The sequence below is a fragment of the Acinonyx jubatus genome, chromosome B4, assembly GCF_027475565.1.
Source record: "Acinonyx jubatus isolate Ajub_Pintada_27869175 chromosome B4, VMU_Ajub_asm_v1.0, whole genome shotgun sequence".
Taxonomy (NCBI): Eukaryota; Metazoa; Chordata; class Mammalia; order Carnivora; family Felidae; genus Acinonyx; species Acinonyx jubatus.
In genome coordinates this window covers 45,921,061-45,940,794 of record NC_069387.1, presented here as the reverse complement: position 1 = coordinate 45,940,794, position 19,734 = coordinate 45,921,061, and the positions used below count along the sequence as shown (strand labels likewise).

The 19,734-nt window shown below is 45.5% G+C and overlaps 1 protein-coding gene across 1 annotated transcript in view; it reads right to left on the bottom strand.

Moving 5' to 3' along the window:
- Window positions 1-559: 559 nt before the first annotated feature.
- Window positions 560-19,734, bottom strand: part of FAM234B (family with sequence similarity 234 member B) — a 35,126-nt gene continuing 15,951 nt past the window's right edge. The window contains exons 4-13 of the mRNA XM_015061724.3: window positions 17,877-18,065; window positions 16,706-16,836; window positions 12,924-13,071; window positions 12,420-12,561; window positions 11,278-11,421; window positions 11,033-11,114; window positions 7,888-8,043; window positions 5,420-5,537; window positions 3,640-3,860; window positions 560-3,063 (exon numbers count right to left, since the gene is read on the bottom strand). Coding sequence (XP_014917210.3) covers window positions 3,058-3,063; window positions 3,640-3,860; window positions 5,420-5,537; window positions 7,888-8,043; window positions 11,033-11,114; window positions 11,278-11,421; window positions 12,420-12,561; window positions 12,924-13,071; window positions 16,706-16,836; window positions 17,877-18,065 — 1,337 coding nt within the window. The 3' untranslated portion in view covers window positions 560-3,057. The remainder of the gene's footprint in view (window positions 3,064-3,639; window positions 3,861-5,419; window positions 5,538-7,887; window positions 8,044-11,032; window positions 11,115-11,277; window positions 11,422-12,419; window positions 12,562-12,923; window positions 13,072-16,705; window positions 16,837-17,876; window positions 18,066-19,734) is intronic.

The window sequence follows — 19,734 nt, the reverse complement described above, 5'->3', positions numbered from 1 at the left end:
CCTCCTCTCCTTTACTGATTGCTTGTTACGTGCCAGGTTCTGGGCTAAGCAGCACAGTCCCTGTCCTTTAGGAGTTTATCAGTTTGGTCATCTATCTGGGATTTGGAGGAACGGAGGTGCGCAACTCAACAGGTGATTGTGACTCACCTTTCCACAATGCACTTGAATTTTCCTGGAAGCCTCAGAATGGAAAACAAAGGCCCTTCCGGGAGCTTGGACATGTAGGACAGATGTCCTCCACACTGCCTGCTGCAGTATCCTGCATCCACGTAGGAGGGTACCCAATAAAAGTTTAATTAGGTATTAACCCAGAGGACACCAGGAGACTAGTATACATGAGAAGGCTCCCACAGCATGCAGGGACAGGTCCACTTCCAGAAAGGGTCCACTGAGGCTATTCATCATGGGATTTATGGTAAGGGAGACGTCTCTAATGAACAAGGCCACAGCACATCCTCCTCTCTGGAGCCCCAACTCATCCACCCACTCACCGTTTCTCTTTTCCGTAAGGGAAAAGACACCATTCCAATGGCTAAGGAGAATGAGGATAACACACAAGCATGTTTCTACACATAATTTTTATTTGTTCTGCAACAATTCACATTTTTAATAGTGCTTCCTGACCATATACCAGCTGGCTCTTCTGTAGTATGGGCAATAAAAGTAGCAATTCACATTCAAGGGGGTTGGTATCAGCATCCCACACTGCCAAGGAGGAGTAGAGACCATCTACGGGACGGGGGGATGCCGTCTAGGATCGAAGAGGCTGTAAGGATAGCAAGGAGGAAAGCTTGGGCGAAGGAAGCCCCTTGCATTTGCGGAAGTCACTACTATCCCTAAGTGGCAGTCACGCTGGCCTTGCCGGTTCCCCATGTTGTGAGTGGGGGGAAGGGAGGAGCTCTTCCTATCTTAGATGTCAGGTTGGGTGGGTGCCTGTAAGGAGAAGGAAGTGTGGGGACCTATCTGACAGACCAGCACCCAAGCTGGTCAGATGAAGCTTCCTCAGTCCTCAGCCACCATTTCTACCCTCTGCATGGCTGCAGGAGGGACGACAGCTTGTACTGTGTCTAGCAAAAAGGGAAAACTATAGTCAAAACAGCCTATGTTAAGTTAGTCTGTAAACACATCACGAAGAATGTAGGGATGTATGCTTTCCTAGCTTCCTCTTACATAGTTCTGGGACTCACCCAGCATAAACACAATCTTCTACCAAAAAGGATCCCCCCAGAGCAGGCCCTCCGTAAATGACCTTGCATTTTATTCCTCTGCCTAAAGTGGCTGGCTTCCCACAGAGCCTCAACATGGTAGAGAACGAAGTTTAGGCATAGATGGCTCAGCCCAGGCCACAGGACCACAACCCAAGCTTTAGGTATTCAGTTGACTATAGATTAGTCCTTAGAATTATCTACTAGGCCAAACAAGATCCTAGGCTCTTCCACCCAAGTAGATTCAAACCCTAGAAGTGAATCTAGAATCATCCCCATCCTCTTGGGTTTCCATCTAATTAATTGTTTCCCCAGGTTTACAACAAGCTGGACCCACACGTGCTTCCCAAAGTATTGAAACCAGATTTGCTTTCAGAGACTATGGCAAGGGGGTTTCCAAGAAACATCGCAGGCCAATATGCTAGTGCTACCAAACTCGTGTTATGTCATAATGCCAACCTTTAAATCTGGGATCCCTAAATTTCTGTAATCTCTAAATTTTCTGGACTCCCTTTATTAACACAAGCTAAAAACACAAAGGCTCAAGCAAAGACAGAACCTGAGTTGCACTCGGGCATGACCCATCAAAATTATTCAAGAAGAAAAGCAGTTCTTCACCGGCTAACGTGCGATTTTCTGCTATACAAACAACGACCTAGAAGTTTAGAAGAAAACTTAATAGAAGTAACATATGTATTGAAGAAGGAAGAAATAAGCACTGGAAGTAATTCCAAAGCACTTAATTATAAAAGTTATAATATTTACATGGGAATTTTCCCAAAATACAGTGCTTCCAAGGCTCTACAAGGAAGGAGATGTGCAGGCAAAATGGTTGCATACTGGACTCAAGCAAGAGTAAAACTCCAGAAACAGCTTTGCTGTCATGCAAGCAAAGCAAAAATACCTCGGCAACTGAGAGGCGCTAAGGAGGATGCCCCGTAGGAGATGCTAAGAAAGCAGAGTAGAGATGAGGCAGGGATAAGGCTACCCACCTCAATCATTCCTGACTTCACACACATAAGGACCACACACGCACAAGCACTCCTGACATTACTGCCGTGAAAAGTAACGGCATCATGATGGGCAGGGCAGAACAATCAAGACCACATAATACCATTGTTAGAGGTCGGTCCCCAGCTATACTTCTCTGGCTCCCCTTCTGACAGGAATATGGTGGTGGTTATGGTAACTAAGAATATAGAGATGGAAAGTGTGAGGAGGGAGGCTCTGTATGATAAGAAAGTGCTGGATGGTTACCTCAGCCCCTCACTGCCAGTCTTCTCCCTGCTGTTAAAGTAGGGAAGAAGCCAAGGTGCAGGTGGTGAGAGAATACAGAGGGAAATGACAAGTGGCCCTGAATATTGGAGGCAGGGCACCTGACGTCTCAAGATAACCAAATAACCCAGATGTATTTCAGAAGGACAAGAAACCGGGTCCCTGAAGCTTAAAACAGACCTAGAAAATGTTTCATCACAATACTAATACATACACACGCGTGGCATGATGCAAAACAAAATGTTCTGGGGAAGAACTTCACTGGAATTTCCCAGTAAGAGTTTATAAATTAGACATACAAAAAACAACATGGAAGATTCACATTTGCATACTATCCACAGAGTGCCCAGAGGGGGTTAACCCAGGGACTGAAAACATAGGTCAGATACCCCAGCCAAATGGATGGTGCTGTCATCAAAGAACTCTGATGCGCCTTCCAAAGTGCTTTGCAACAATTGCGCAGACGTGGTAAAATGAGGTTGAAGTCTTCCTTCTCTCCAAAGCACTGACTCTGCGCTGATGGGGGAGAGAGAGTACCACCCTGCTCACTTCTTCTGAGACTGAAGATTCCATCAGACTATATCTAGGGGAAAGAGCGCAAGCATCAGAGACTTTATTTTTTTCATGGTAGAGAACTGGAGGAAACCTAAAGGTCAGGCTATTCCTCTACTTTTCTGTCCTTTTGTCTAGCCCCAGTAGTTCATAAGTCTTTCCAGAAAGGTCCAAAAACTTTACCTTTTTCCATGACAAACTCACGAACACTGAACTAGACCACAGTATTTGAGGGGTGGGGGATTAGCATTTTGAGCAAGATAATTCTCCGGAGTAACCGCCACAATCACTGCATGACGTTAGCACCACGAGGCCCAACCCAGAAAATTAAAGTAGAAGCCACCCACCTCAGTCACTGAGACCGTGAAAACCATGAGCCCACATTTCCAAATGTCCCCTAAGGGAGATGGTACCATCCCCAGCTAAAAACAATTGAATATTTCTGAATGGTCATGAAGCACCCTAAGAAAAGAGTGCTGCTCTAACTGGCTCTTGACACCCAAGAAGACTCCCACTCTCCCTACCTTCTAGAGAACAAAGTCGGAGTTGGTAGTATTTGCCCCAAACCCTCAGTGGTAACCAAGTATTTCTTTCAGAAGCGATTCACCTGGTAGGGAAGATCAACAAACTTTATCCTAGAGAGGAATCTTCGCAGCTCCCCGCGGCCAATTTTGGGGGTGGTATCCTCGAGTTGGACCACCTGGCCTTCCATCAGCGCCCACCGTAGACTGAGCTTGCTGACCACCAGGGGTGCTGGGTGGCCTTCGGAGCTGGGCCCTGTTGTCCTGGTAACATAAAAGGCATCTTTCCAGAGGTCGTTAATTCCAACTGAGGAAGGACAAAAACAAGAGCAATTAACATAAAGACCAAAAACTTCTGCTAACAGGAGAGTGGCTCGGTTCAGCAGCTAGATTCATTCATTCATTTACTCTTTCATTAATTCATACACAAAGTTTATTGAGCACCTAATAAATGCAGGGCACTGAGCTAGGCAGTGGGTGCACAGTGGGAATGACTGGTGGCCGGCAAACCAGCACATTCCTCTCGGTCTCTGAACCTTTCCTTCTCTGAAGCTGTTTCCAAGAAAACCCCAAATCAGGAAATGAGGATATGCCAACTCTGGTGACAATTTGGTAAAAAAGTGAGCACAACAAACCAGAACTTCTGAGAATCCCTGGACTGTCAGTGCGTGGTCACAGAAGCTATGTGCCTCCCCAGTGCTTATTTGGCCTCATCCTTAAAACAGGGATCATAAAAATGGTCTGGATTCTTAATCACCGTCATTTAGCCCTCACTGAATAATATTTGATGCTAATATTGAGAAACGGCTCATTTAGATCCAATCACAGGATTCTCCCCCACTCCGGCCCCCCACCACACACACAGCCAGCAGGCCAGTATGCCTGCAAGTTCCAGATCAGGTGTTTTTCCCGATGTATCTCAACAAACTGAGAGCCACAATCATTGGCTTTAACCTCAAGGCAAATGAGTTTGTGCACAGTGAGCCAGTCTGTGAATGGCAAGAGAACACAGAAGTAAAGGAAAAGGGGCCAGTCTGGTCTTCCTCTCCACAATACCCACAGCAAGGACTACAGACTCGCTTAGGCCAGAGAGAGGCAAAGGATCTCGGTGGAGGAGACCATCAGACACTTCCAGACCAGGAGGTGGCAGTGGCTGAGTTTCCAGAGCTTTGACCACCTGAATTACAGGACTCCAATACAGGATCCAGATTTTGCTGTATGGTGTTATTTACATACATATATAAAGCTGAGGAATACTTCTAAAATGTTAATAGCAATTATGAGTGGTCAGATTCCGGCAAAAATTTTTTTTTCTTTCTCCTTTGATTTTTCTCTTGGCAGCCACTTCTATGCAATGGGCATGTTTACTTGTACTAGTCAAAAGAAGGCCTCCCACTGATCCTAAACCAATATCCTGGAGACAACATGCTACCTCCATCATATCCCTCACAGTTAATTCTAAATCCTAAGCTCTTGGAGGGTCGAGAAACCAGTTTTATTTGTATTCCTAGCACCTGGCACGGTGCCTGACATACAGGTGATGCTCAGTGAATGTCTGCTGAAGGAGTGGCTGTGGGAATCACATCCCCCCAAGAACCTCTGGGACATGGGGCTGCACTGGCCCTCGGCTTTCAGGCCTATTCAGAGAATTGGGTCCTCAGCCTGTGAGCCAAGTGCTCCTCCCAGAGGGAGCACTCCGGCCATGGCCCTGGACACCAGGGCGCCAGGGAAAATGCATGGGAGTGCTCAGCTGTCATTTGAAAGTACACATCCCTCCGCTGGTAGGACGGTGGTACCCTCACACACACAGCCGGCACATCTCCTCCCCTCGCTGTGCACGCAGTCCCCACTGTCACTGGGACTCACCCTCTGAAGCCTTCACTGTGCCCGTGGCATTGGCCAGATCGAGAAGAAGAGAGGGGAATGCTGGGTGCAGGAGGTAGAGGTGGTGAAGGCTGGGTGGCCCAGTTCCCGGGATGGCGTCCTGACAATAAGAAGCAAAAAGGAAGAACGCAGGTAACTCTACGTTCCCACATGTGAGGTCCTCGGACGAAAAGGGCAGAGGGGACAGTGATTACTCCTCTCTGATGCTATGACCTGACCCCAAATACAAGCATGTGTTTGAGAAAAACTCCCATATAAAAACTCCACATATTTCAAAGAGCTCAAAACAGACTAACCACTAATTTCTTCAAACCACTAGAGCTGGAAAATGCCCTCTCCCTTATGAGAAAAAAAAGAACGGAAATGTGCATGCCCCAGGAGAGAAGTTTGATGGGGCGGCTCCCAGTCTTCTGCCCGTGGAGTATTACAACACCGGGTCATCTCTTGCAGTAGGTGGGGCTTTGTGGAGACAAAATGTATGTTTGAAAAGACATCTGTCTCCTCTCACTGGGTATTAAAGCCAATGACAAGTGTCAAGCTCAAATCCACAAAACTCTTCTCAGTTCCTGAGATAAACAGAGCATTGGCCACACAGAAGCAAATCATGAAAAAAAAAAAAATTCCAAGGCCCAAGTGTCAGTCGTCTTTGCAGAAGACGTGCACATTGGCCCTTCCTTTACCGGTGTGACTTTTGCGCAAGGATGACATTCCATTCTTGCACGTGTGCAGCCATTCGGTTGTTAATGCACAAAAATACCACGGATGGGTTAGTAAATGACTGCTCTACCTCCTCGAGGACCTCCCCTCCCCTGGGAGCATCCTGGGGTTCTGCTAGTGGAGGAAGTAGAACCCCATATTCTTAGCATAAGAAGTCCACTGAGTGAGGAGAAACACAGGCGGGAAGCTTGCAGCCACACTCCCACCACCACACAGAAGAGGGCGTTTTCCACACACACGCTCAGGAGCCCAGGCTTGAGAAGACAGACCTCTGGCTCTGTCCAGGTGACAAGCAAGGAGTCAAACTCCCTCCTCACTGCCTAGGGAATGGAGCCCAAATTCCTAGCCTGAAAACCAAGGTCTAACGGCATTTAATCCAAATCTGCCGTTTCCAGCCTCTTCCTACAATCATTTACCTGCCCACCCATGCTTCAGCAACCTCTACTGCCCTTGCCCTCTCTAACCTCTGCCAACCTATTTCCCCCTTAGACTGTCTAACAATCCCTGCAGCCCATTTCCATGCATTAATACAATTCTCAGCCTTAGGTCCCACACCTAAATGCCACCCCTTTCACAAAAAGCTCTCTAACTGCCCCAGACAAAATTAATATCCTCTCCTTTTGTGCTTCCACCTAAACCTCTTATTTGTGCTTCCTTTGCGGCATTTGTGACATGCCTTTGTTTTGTGGTTATTTATAGACACTTACGTTTGAGAGTCACTTGCTCCAATCCCTTCATTTTATTAAATGAGGAAACCAGGAAGTTTAAAATGTTAGGCAAACTATTTGTGGGCACACGTTGGGGCAGAACAGAATTAGGACTAAAACCTAGATTTTGAGTAAATCTGATCCTCAAACTGGAACATATTAGCATCTTCACTGACAGATAAAGAGCATGAGGCTCAGAAAAGTGAGGTGGCTCGTCCAAGACTGCACAGTTGATGAACTCAGGACTCTTCATCCTTTGGGGTCCCCCCCATCTGGGGACCATCTGCCTTCTCCTCTAGAGGACCAGCACTCTTTCCAGGCTATCCTTAGGTCCCTACAGAGAACATGGCATCTGGCGCAGAGTGAGTGCTGGTCAAGACGTGTTTAATTGAACTCATTCAGGGTGGGTCTTACCAAAAACTCCCAGGCACCTAATACAGGTGGCACCCTGCCTCATCAGCCCCACTGAAATGCCATGTATAGCACTTAAGACATTCCAAAATCTGCCTTCTGGGCATAGCACCTTCTCTCCCACACTTCCCCCGGGTAAACTCTCAACCTCAGCCTCAGCCTCGTCATCCTCTCCAACTGCTTGCCATCCCAGCCCCACACCGTTTCTGCAGGCTCCGTTTATTTGCCTCAAAGCCCAGCCTCACCCTCCATGAGACCTCCTCTGCCCATTCCACACCAGTCACAGTTAGTTCTCTTCGACTGTGGCACAGATGGATCATCTGGAAATCTGGACCTTGTGGCTTTAGAAGACCTATCCTTTATCTAGCCTCCCACTGTCAGCAGCCAGCAGCCAGGGGCTGTCGGCTTGCACAATGCTCCGCCGAGAGGAAGGCCAGGGCAAGCAGCGCTCAGGAGGAAGCAGGGTCTTGCCCTGCCTGCTCGAGTGCTGCTGTGATCCACCCCCGCCCCCCGGAAGCATGGCGGCTCCAAGGACCCCCGCAGGCCCAATCAGCCCAGCAGAGCAGCTATCACCTCACCAAGTGACAAAGGCCCCCACCCCCCAGGCCCACTTACAGAACTGGGAGATACCGCCGACATCCCCTCGGCCCAGAAGAGGAAGACAGACTTCTGATCTGAAGTAACCGCCGAGGTGGTTGGCGTTTCCTTCATGTGGCAGGGAGCGTTGTAGGTCCAGGTAACAGAGCCCGAGTCCCCATCCACCACCATCATCTGCAGAAGAGGAGCCTGTGAGTACAGCCCATCTCCAGAAAGGCAGCAGGCCAAGAAAACACACAGAGCAAAGAAAACCCACAGAGATCCAAATAACACATGTATTAACAGGTTGAGCTTATTACATGTGAACAAACTGGGTGTTCGGAGAGCATTATATAAGGCCTAGGGACCAAGCCCCACTTTTCAGCAGCTGTTGTCTCCATTTTGTAGAGTGTAAAGGATTGTAGAATTCTCCAGTGGGAAGGAGATGTTAATCATCTGATCCACCTCTCATTCTCAGGGTGAGAGGGTGGAGGCCCGGGACAGGAAGGGACTCAGATTGTTCAAGGTCTGTGACAGTGCTCCGACAGAGAGCGGCCCTTGGAGGGGAGCACCTACTCCCGCTCCTTCCCTCCCGCAACTGCAGCCACCACTTTAGGGAACAATGACTAAGTGGACACAAGTCCTATGGGCTGTGCTAAAAGCTTTCTGGGTTTGATGATCTCACGGCACATATAGCTCAGCCCCAGGGTGGTCTCAAATTCAAAAGAGCACATCTAAACAGATGAACACATAAACTAAGAGATTCACTTAGTTTACTTAGATTTACTCCTCAGCTGCGTCTCTCAAAGGACAATTAAGGGGCCTGAACTCATCATCCCTGACACACTGCTATCTCCTTTTCACCCCAAATACCTCATACCTCACAGTTTTAGAGCCTCTTCTCGGCCAAAATCCACAAGAAACTCCCCATCCACCTCTAGCCCCTGTCTTTATGGCCCTTCTCCTCAAGGGTCTGTTCTTGGATAAACGGAAGGACTGTAGCTCTGGCAACAATCACTTCCCTATTCTTCCAGCCTCCGGGTCCTGCCCTTCTTTGTCCGTGCTCGGACTCTGCCTCATGGAAGGTCCTGGAACCACACAGAGGGACAAACTCCCCTGAGCCAGCAGTTCAAGATTCCCTCCGGCAGTCTGAGGAGAAAAGTCTTGAGACACCACACTAAAAAATTTTATCCAGTCACACATATTATTTAGCTGTCACAATAACCCTATGAAGATAGGTGATAACTCCCACTTTATAAAGCGATGTAGAATCTGCAGTTGGGTGAGATTATGTAATTCACCCAAGGTCACTAGCAAGTAGTGGAGCCAGGATTAAATTCCAGGTCCAAACCCTCAGCATCTCATCTCTTAAGCAAGCTACATATCCCCTTCTCCCTTAATCCCGCTGGAATGCCCATGGAAATTCCAATCTCTACCTGAAATCTTTTTGAAACACAACCAGACATTGCTTCCTTCCTGGACAGCACTGCCGGAACTGCTCCCTGAAGTGATGCTTCTATCATCGGCTCTGTCCTCCACTCATGACCAAATAACCCTACTGCCTCCAATACATCACCTAAATTCTGCAGCCTTGCTTTTCAGGGCCCTCCATCATCAGCTGAGCTCACTCTGATCTCTCTGGAGGAAATACCCCTTGGCCTACCCTTATATACCGACCCAGCAAACCACTTCTCTGCTTTCATGATTTGAACATCTCACCTGCAACCAACATGAAGCACCTCTTGACTCCCTGCACTCTATCTGCTCCCCACGTCCCCATGGCATTGTGCAGACCTCCTTTACCTACCCACCATGATGTGGTAGGGCTGTGTGCATACAGGCACCCCAAAGACTATGAACTACACAAAACCAGGACCTTGTCTTCATTACTGCTGTGCCTCCACAGACATCATCTGTGCATCTGGCACGGAACTTGGCAGATATTAGAGGAGATGATTAAGTGTTTTGTTTGCTCACAGGGAACAGGGCATAATATATAAATATATATGTTACAGTAAAGATAAACTGAAAAGATTGGTCAGTTATAAAAAAGAGATTTTAAAAACTCTAATTCTCCCTGTAATAAGAATGAAAACTGTCTATCCAATCATTATAACCTCATAATATGCAACCTCACATAAAATCAGGAAGACCTATGGAACATGCCATACCATTCTGTCTCTGGGCCACCGGTGTCAGTGCTTCCAACTTAACAAGCCTTCCCAACCACCCTTCCTCATATAAATGTGGTTCAGCTTTCCAGGTTCTGCTCATCATCTTTCCCTCCTTTGTTAAGTCTTTCATAACAACCCAACCACCCCAGATATCCTGCCTTCTCTGAAATCTTGGGAAGATATGTACTGAAGTACTAAGTTCATTTATGCCTGCCTTTCCCCACCAAGAGACTTCAGAAGGTTCCTATTGCCTAACTGTGAGTTAAGAATCCAGAAAGGGGGGTGGGGAGGGCGGCGGGGAGGCGGGCAGCACCTGGGTGGCTCAGTCGGTTAAGCATCCCACTTCAGCTCAGGTCATGATCTCGTGGTTTATGAGTTCGAGCCTCACTTCAGGCTCTGTGCTGACAGCTCAGAGCCTGGAGCCTGCTTCAGATTCTGTATCTCCCTCTGTCTCTGCCCCTTGCCTGCTCACGCTGTCTCTGTCTCTCAAAAACAAATAAACACTAAAAAAAAAATTTGTTTTTAATTTTTTTTTTAACATTTATTTATTTTTGAGACAGAGAGAGACAAAGCATGAACGGGGAAGGGTCAGAGAGAGGGAGACACAGAATCTGAAACAGGCTCCAGGCTCTGAGCTGTCAGCACAGAGCCCGACGCGGGGCTCGAACTCACGGACCACGAGATCATGACCTGAGCCGAAGTCGGCCGCTTAACCAACTGAGCCACCCAGGCGCCCCCAAAAAAAATTTTTTTAAAAAGGAAAAAAAAAAAAGAATCCAGAAGTGGGAACTCATGTACAGGAAGGAAGTTAGCTAGACAGGCTTCCAATGCTATAGATTGTAGCACCGAATTGTGAGTTTTCATTTTATCCATCAGCCAGAGTTTGAGTTCTCTGAAGGAAGGGACCAAATTTTAGGTTCTTTTTATTTCTCACAGGGCCTAGCATATGGCTGGACACAACATTATATACCTTATATATGTTTCAATTGATTTGAGTCCCAAAGTTTTACCTTTTTCATCCCAACTCCATCCTGTATCTGTAGAAGGAAGTCTAACGTCTGATCATCAGTGAAATACCCAGGAGTAGGCTGGCTGCAAATGAGAACACAGTGATCAGTGGTGAATAAGAAGAAGAGGAAAACAAGGAATTCTCTTCTCCTGCATTGCCCCACATATCAAGCGATTGTTCTGAGGAATTCTGACACAGGGGAAAGCGGATCAGAACGGCAAACACACAGAGGAACACGCTGCAAACCTGTGCAGGCCTTGCAGGCTCAATGTCCAGGAAGGTGTCAGATTTTGCCCCCGCAGCAGGACAAGGCCTTGTCTGGCTGTAATCAGGAGGTTGCTGCAGTTGGAGTCAGGTGCCTTCACCATCTGGAGTAGCTCGACACCATCACTGAATTAAACAAGACCCCAACAATTAGCCTCCAGCTGGGATGAGATTCCCAACCCACCGGCTTGGGCTTTTGGTCTTGGTACTCTTGTATTCATCTGCCACCACTATCTCATCAGGTGGGCACTCTTTCCAGGGAATGTCAGTTTAGAAACCAAACATCCCTAGAGAATTCATGCACGTTCAAAAGGAACTCCCAGGAGAAGCACTGCAAAGCCATATCTCTGATGTTAGACGCCCTGGGAAAGAGAACAGAGCCAAGGATAATGGCAAGGAAGGCGGATGGAAACCTGGACAGGAGGCCTGAAACTGTCACTAAGCTTGGACAGCAACTCACTTGACACTGCATCAAATTATTTCTCTGTCTGGACAACTGGGACGATTCTATTTAACAACTGCCAAGCTGACTGAAACAATGTGATACTGCCAGAGAAAATGCTAGAAAATGATTTGAAACTTCTGACAGAACAGAATGAAGACAATTACCATCCAGGCCTGGGGTTAAATGGGTAAAACCCACTCCATGTGGAAAATGGCATGCTTTGGATTAAGAAATAAACAAAAATAAAAAATAAGATTTCATGGATGCTAGCCTTGCTTCTGCCAAAATGAGTTTTTAACTAAGAGAAAAACACAGAAAAAGAGTAGGGTAGATGCTTCAGCACAGTTTTACAAGCAGGCATTTTAAATAAATCTGTCTCCCTACCTGAAGGGTTCCCAGTCTCACCTATCCCACTCTCAGAACCCTAAACAAATATCCTTCTTTGCAACCTATGTGCAGAGTGATCACAAATCATGATCACCAACACATAGCTATCAACGCATTATGTTACCAAGAAAAGAAAGCTTCTAACTCACCAGACCAGAAGATGGTATATTAAGGGCAGCACTGTTTCCCCCCAAACTTCTGCCCACTGATTCACCAGCCCAACCAAACTTGGAGACTCCATAACACATGAGATCTCAGATCTCACTGTGACAAAGTCAGACATCTGCCCTACCTGTAAATGTCAATGAGCTCAGACAGGTTGATAGATCTTCGCTTCTCCCATTCTGGCTCTTCTATCTGCAGAGAAGGTGGTAAGCTGTCTCGATTTTGGGCCTGAACAAAAATGTCCCGCAGGGCGACAGCTTGGATATTTCCTAGCACCACAGGAAGAACCAACACTGAGAAGTTGAATTTACTAGAACTCTCCCAGGGTGAGGATCTGAGCAAGAGACACAGAGCCGAATCAGATGGGTCTAATATAGCCCACCCAGTACATATCCAACATGGAGTAACTGGAGAAGTGATTAAGCGGATGCTGCACAGTCTTTGGAGAAGGCAGCTGAGAAAAGCAGAGTTAATAACCCGCAATGGGTGGGGGAGAGTGAGAGGCCCCTGGGACAGGAGGTGGCAATAGGGCTGGTGACAGCAATTCCCGAGCTTTCGTTATCTCAAAAGGGAGGCCTAACACACACACACACAGATGGGGAACAGCAGCAAAACTACACTTAATTCTTACCAAAGCCAAAAAGGATATAGACAGCCCCGTTTGTGGTGACGTAAACCTGAGGACCAATCAGATTCCCCACGCCCACGATGTTGTACTTCACAGGTCGGCCCACCGGACTCCCTGTCCGGCCAGACACCAGCAGAAAGCACAGATCTGGCTGAAGAAGCAAAAAAACGGGAGTCAATAGATGTCATATCATCTCCTAATCAAATAGCTTCTACAGAAGTCACTGCGCTCTGATTAGCTAAGGGTTCAGAAACACTTCCCAAAGTTGCACAGCACAAAGCCAAACCTGCTTCCCTTTTTTTCCCTGGAAGCAAGAAAATGAAGCCAATGTCCCATTCCTTGTTAGATATGTGCAAAAAGCATCTTCATGGTAGCTCAGGCAATTTCTCTGAAGCATGGTTGTTGCTGATTAACAGTCTTCTGAGGCACAGAGTTCTAGCCGAGAGCTAAGTATAGGACAGCTGACTGCTGGGTCTCTATTCTCATACCCAGAAATCCCCAGTAATATTTGGTCCCAACTAAAATCAACACGGGCAGTCTCTCCCATCATAACATTACATGTCTAGCCTGGCCACTATCAACCCTCAAGCGGAGATCAGCAAACCTATCCTGTGAAGAGAGTCAAAAGGTGGATATTTTAGGTTTTGCAACTCAGATGATTTCTGTAGCAACTAGTCAACCACCATAGTGTGAGAGCAGCCATCGATAATAATAAATGAAGAGGCATGACTGTGCTCCAATAAAACTTTAGAAAAACAAGCAGGGGGCCAAATCTGGCCTGCAGGTCAGTTTGTCAACCCTGCCCTAAAGGGTTTTCTTTAGGAATAGAGTCACCGGTCACTACAATATGAGGCTTGCAGTGATATCTTGACTTAAGTAAAGCTTTTGACAAAGTTTAGCATCATGAATTCTTCTGGACAAGATAAAAAGTATGGTTTTCAGTGTACCTAGAGTAAAAGTCAATGCCAATCCAGAGGGAGACTTTTGGTGGGATGTCACAGCACTCTGCCATTATCCCATTGCTACTAATCATTCTCATCAAAGACTTGAATGAATAGCTTATCTCAAGCTTATCACAGAACTGAAAGTGATAGCTAATATGCTATATGACAAACTCAAAATTCAAAGAAGTGTTAGGCTTGGAAGATGGGTCAAAATCTGAAAGAAGAAACGGGGCCACTAATGAGTTGATTAAGTAAAAGGTGTGGGTGCTTTAACGGATTATAAACAAAAACTAAATCTTAGAAAGGCTATCGCAATCTTCAGCTGCATTAATAGAAATATAAAGCCTATATCTAAAGAAGTAATAATTTCCCTATGCTGGTAAAACTGGCTATATCACAAATAGAATATTGTTTTCAGATATGGGTACCACATTTTAAAAGAGATATGGATAAAATGGAGCGCAAAGGAAAAGAAAGCAAGAAAGAGAGGGGTCTAGACTTCATTTTGTACAGAGTACAGTATAAGAAATTGGGGGTAGCCTTAGAGTAGCAGGTGTAGTGGGACGAGGCTAAGGGCTAATAGGCCTACATGAAAGCATGTAGAAAGAGGATTAGATTCTTTCAGAGTAGCTCTGTGGGGCTGAAGCTGGAACAGTGAGTGGAAGCTATGAGAAAACAGAATTCTCACCAATGTGACAGGATTTTCTTGACCTGACCAAAAATGAAATGAACTGCCTTACAAATCAGTGATATTCCCATTAGCCTGAGTACTCATGGAGAGTATGGATGCCAATGTGTCTAGAATACCGTATCAGACTATAGTACAGTGGAAGAGGGTTCACCACATGGCTTTTAAGGTCCCTTCCCACCTAGAAGATCCAAACTGTTCTAGACCAGATCAGTTCCTCTCACCCCAAACCAGGTCCCACTGTCCCAAGCCCACCTCACTCTAAACCCAGATCTAAGAACAGAGTCACTCTGAGTCATAGACCTCGTATGTTCTATTCCTCAAGAAGAGAGAGCCTTCTATACCGTAGCTTAGAGTAAACCAGCTTAAGTTTCCCAGGTTCTTTGTTGCTGGCATCATGGTCAAGAGAGGTCAGTAGAAAGATGAGGCTACTGCTGTAAACCCATTGCTTCACTAAGATTTTTTTAATCTGTCAACCATCTATCAACCATCTATCAACTTTTCAGGCAGAATGTGTAAGTAAGTAAATTCTGTGACACAAGTTGGGCGATACACTTTTTTTGCTGTTTGGTTAAGACAAAAAAAAAAAAAAAAAAAAAAGCACAGAGTTGGAGCAGACAAGAAGCTAATTCCTCTAAGAGAGGCCACCTCACTATGGAGGGTCCTTAGAAGCCAGAACCTCTAGCCTGTCAACCACCTCTGGCTAATAAGAAGCCAAATGGGGTATTAGGGCCGAGATTTTTAAACTTATCCAGGATACAGAAACTTTTTCAATTTCTTGCTATGCCTCTGCTAACCATACTTCCATTGAAAAGAAACTCCCCATACTTTCCACTTTGGCACCTTCAGATAATCACTCCCTGATGGGCATAGTCTTCAAAAATTTCCCTACACCCTGGTCTCTTTCTTCACCATGACTGTAATAAAAAAAGTTATGTAAACAATAGTTGAGTTTTGGGTTCAATCTACTTTGAGACCAACTGGCTAGCTGAAGAAAAACTAACAGGAAGCACCCTTAAAACAAACTAGCCTTCAGAAATTTACCTAACTTCTTTGTTTTCATCTTACAAAGTATCGCCAGGTGTCCTAGAGCAGTGCTCCTCAACACTTGTGATTGGTGAAGCACTTTCAGTTAGTCTCTGGTGCTCCTGGCAGAAAACCATAAAACACTGATAGATTTCACGCTATTCTAAATAATTTTACTTGCAGATTTTATAACTATACTCCACGCATATGCATTACAAAAATCACAGCAGCAAACACAAGGTCTACTAAAAATTAACATATGCTACCAAATAAAGCAAAATCATCTACATCCACAGTTTTCCACAAGTATTATCTGCCAATTGTTCCTGGCAAACTCACATAGGAAGTCTGAGAAAAAAACTTAGAGGAACTCTGACACAAGCTTGAGGAAAAGCTTTAGGAGTAAAAACTTAAAGTTGAGATAAATCTGTTCGTTAACATATTCTTTCCTGTGAATCAGGAGGGAAAACTACTATTATTTTAACTGTGCACAGAATAACTAGTTCCAGTACCCCACAGCTCCAATAAAGCAGAATTGAGAAGCATAATTTAAGCACCAACGTACTAGACTCAAAGTCTGTATTATCATAGCCTGCGTTACAACTATCCTTTCTTAGGTCATTGTTGTTATTACTTATTCAATTTACAACATGCTCTATGTACATGAACTATCAGCCTATCTTATTGTTTTACGTAAAATAAAAATTAAGTATACATAACTAACAACACAAACACATGGTCCAATAGGCACTACGTTAGGCACTTAAATACATTAGTTCCAACTTTCACAACAATCCTGTGAGTAGACAGAACCTTCCCATGTCCAGGGCCCAGCTGGATCCCATGGCTTGCCCACGGCCACACAGCTACAGCAGAGCACGAATTGAAACACAGACCTATTTGGCTCCAGGGCTCTACCATGTCACAGTCAATGGGAACATAATGAGGCTGCCGGGGAAAACGAGTTCATGATTGTAATTTATTCATTAAATCTCACAAAGACTATTTGCTTAAACCCAAGCCCTCGTAAAAAGGTTTCGAGCAGCATTTATAATAACAACACTAGGAGCTGACTAAAGTTGGAACATTTCCTATGAGAAACACAGACCATTTAATATAGGGCATACCTGCAATTCCCCAATGGCCAGGACTACAAGATCTCGAACACCATCTTCATCCAAGTCTGGCAGCACCACCCCTGGGGCAGCCAGGGTACCGTTGGATAAGTAGTTTGGGTTTAAAGTCCAAATGGCTTTCCCTAGGGGAGGGCAAAGAGGCTGATCACAATTTACAGCTTTCGGACTCTGGAAAAGGCAGATGCCATGCTCCCAGATCAGAAAAGAGAAACCCAATGGGCAAACGACAGACAGCAGCTCTTCCTTACTTTTTCAGTTTTTATCTTATAGGGGACAAACGGAGCAGGGAGTGTAAGCTGAAATCCTCAAGTGTCTGACTCATAAACCTGTGTGATAACTTCATGCCTAGATTTTTTAGATAAAATAGAAGTGCTGAAGTCTCTTCAAGAAAGAGGAGCCCACTTGTCTGGGGCAGAGAAACTGATCTGTAAGAGATTATTACAACTATTAAGGAAACATTCAGGGGCAGCCAGCCAGACCAAGTCTCCCTCCCGCTACCACATGTTCACATGAGCAGGGAAATTGTAGGCGGTTTTCAAAATGACTTCACTTCTGGAGTTAAACTCACATTTAAATTTTTTTTCGCTCAAAGTTACCCCACTACCAAACTCCAACCTCTAAAACTGGGAAGGTTGCTATGCATTCATTCAGCTTCGCTCAAGTCCAAGCAATACACTTATGGTGGTGTCGGGGGCCTTCATTATATTTGATTCTCTTTCACTCCTTGTGTCATGGATGTCTGAGTATAATAAGAAGTCAAAAGGCCAAATCAACATGCATCAACAAACCTTAGTTTCTTCCCTGACCTTTGCTGAGGTGGTTAATGGCCAAGTTTACACAGGGCCCCGTATATATCAGATACAAGAGACAGAGCTTGGCTGTCTTTTGTACACAGCAGGAAGACTAGAAACCAAAAGCCTCAGGGTAGTTTCTGTTTGGGCAATTCAGTTTAGCCCCAACCTAACACCAAACAGGTTTAACCGTGGATCCATTACTCAATCTATTCAAACCCTTTCTCTATCTACCTTAATACTCACCATCCCAAGTAGTAAAATCAGATTTTCCATCATGCGACAGTGGTAAGGCCCCTTCCACACGAGACTGTTCTGACCAGAGACTGTGACTCACTGGAACAGAGGCTTTTGTGGAAAGTGATCTTTACCTGATGTCGCATTGAACGCACTGAACATCTTATGCGTCCCTGTCACAAGGCAGATGGTTTCAGCCACGCTTCCTGGTATCAGATCCAAACATGTAATATCTCGGGCCTCCTCGGGGAGGGGACTCAACCAGAGTGTGCTGCCATTCATCCCCGAAAGGCACACAAGGATAGCAGCTGGCCTTGAGACACCTAAAAGCACTCGAGAGATACAAGAAAAGAAAGGAGACAGAGAAGATAAACAGTACAGGTGAGAAGGAGGCCAGAAAACCAAAAGTAAATGGTGCCGAAGCAGCACCTCACACCTGCGTATTCTGCTCCTTCCCATATTTCTGGCTCCAGGTCTCAACAACAGAGTTCCTCTCATATCTGTTCAACACACTTCTCACGTAAGACAAGAGGTTGTGGACCTCGTCCGGGCCACCTTGTGTGCATGTTGCACCTCCCCCAACACGCTTGTTTACATGTCCGTCACCTCAGCCTCCACTAAATAGCAACACTCGTAAGGCTAAAGACTGTCATATTAATTTCTGTATCCTCAGTGCCTCACAAAGCACCTAGCACACACAGCAACCAATCGTTTGCTGAATAAAAGACAGGAGCAAAATCTAGAACATGGGAAAGTCACTGCGGAGAACAAAAGCAACCAAGAGGATAAGGCATGCTCAGAAAAGTCAGACTGAGCTAGAACATACACAGAGCAGGGGGCAAAGAAATACCCAAGTTCTGAGACGCCGGGGTGGCTCAGTCAGCAAAGCCTCCGACTCTTGATTTCAGATCAGGTCATGATCTCACGGTTCATGAGATTGAGCCCTACATCGGGCTCTGTGCTGACAGTGTGGAGACTCCTTGGACTCTCTCTCTTCCCCTCTCTCTGCCCCTCCCCTGTTCTCTCTTTCTCTCTCAAAATAAATAAATAAACTTGGAAAAAAAAAAAAAAAAAAGAAATACCTGAGTTCTAATCATCGCTAGCAAGTGCTCCCTGAGAGCAGAAAAAAATAAAACACTTTAAAAATAAAATCCTGAAGATTACACATAGCAATGATCAGTAGGCCTTCCTGGTCTAGACTCCCATGGAATCAGCTGATATAGCCCCAGTCAGGAAAGAATACTTGGGAAAACTTAATGTCTATGTTCAAGGACAGCTGGTAAGGGATCAGAGTAGCTCATCTCTTTAGTAAATAATCCTTTATGTCACTTAATTAACAATTAGAATAACAACTTTCTCTCTTGCCAGTTTTACATTCACTTTCAGGATAGGGATGCTGACTCATCTCAACACTTTCCACTTCCAGCAACAACCAATATGGACAAAGCAATTAAGTTTTAGAGCTTCCCTGTACCTATTCCTCAGCACTGCTAATTAAATATACAACCAAAAAACAAGAGACAAGCTGTGGCTCACTGTTTCAGACCCTGTTGCCAGAAGCATTGATACACATGACAAATTACAGTAACATATGTTAGCTCCCGGACTTCCCAGGGTTGCTGTGATTAATATACTGTGCTGTCCTTCCTCCTTAAGGACCCTCTGAGACTCCAGATCAATTCTCTGAATCATCTTTTTCCAGGTGGTAATGGGTTATCCGTTCCCCACCAGACTGTGGCTCCTTGAGGCAGAGACCACATTCATCTTGTTTAGCTCAATATGACTGGCACAGCTCTATGTAAGGTGCACAGCAGGTATTCAATTCATAGTTGTTGAATAAATGGATGCACAAATGAATAAATAAATAAGTAAATAAATAACATAATCCTTCTTGTGCTCAGTGGCACAGATCTTTGAACCCACTGGCTGGGGTTATGGGCACAGCAGTTTGACATAAGGGTCAAGGATGTGAACTCCAGAGACTCTCAGCTA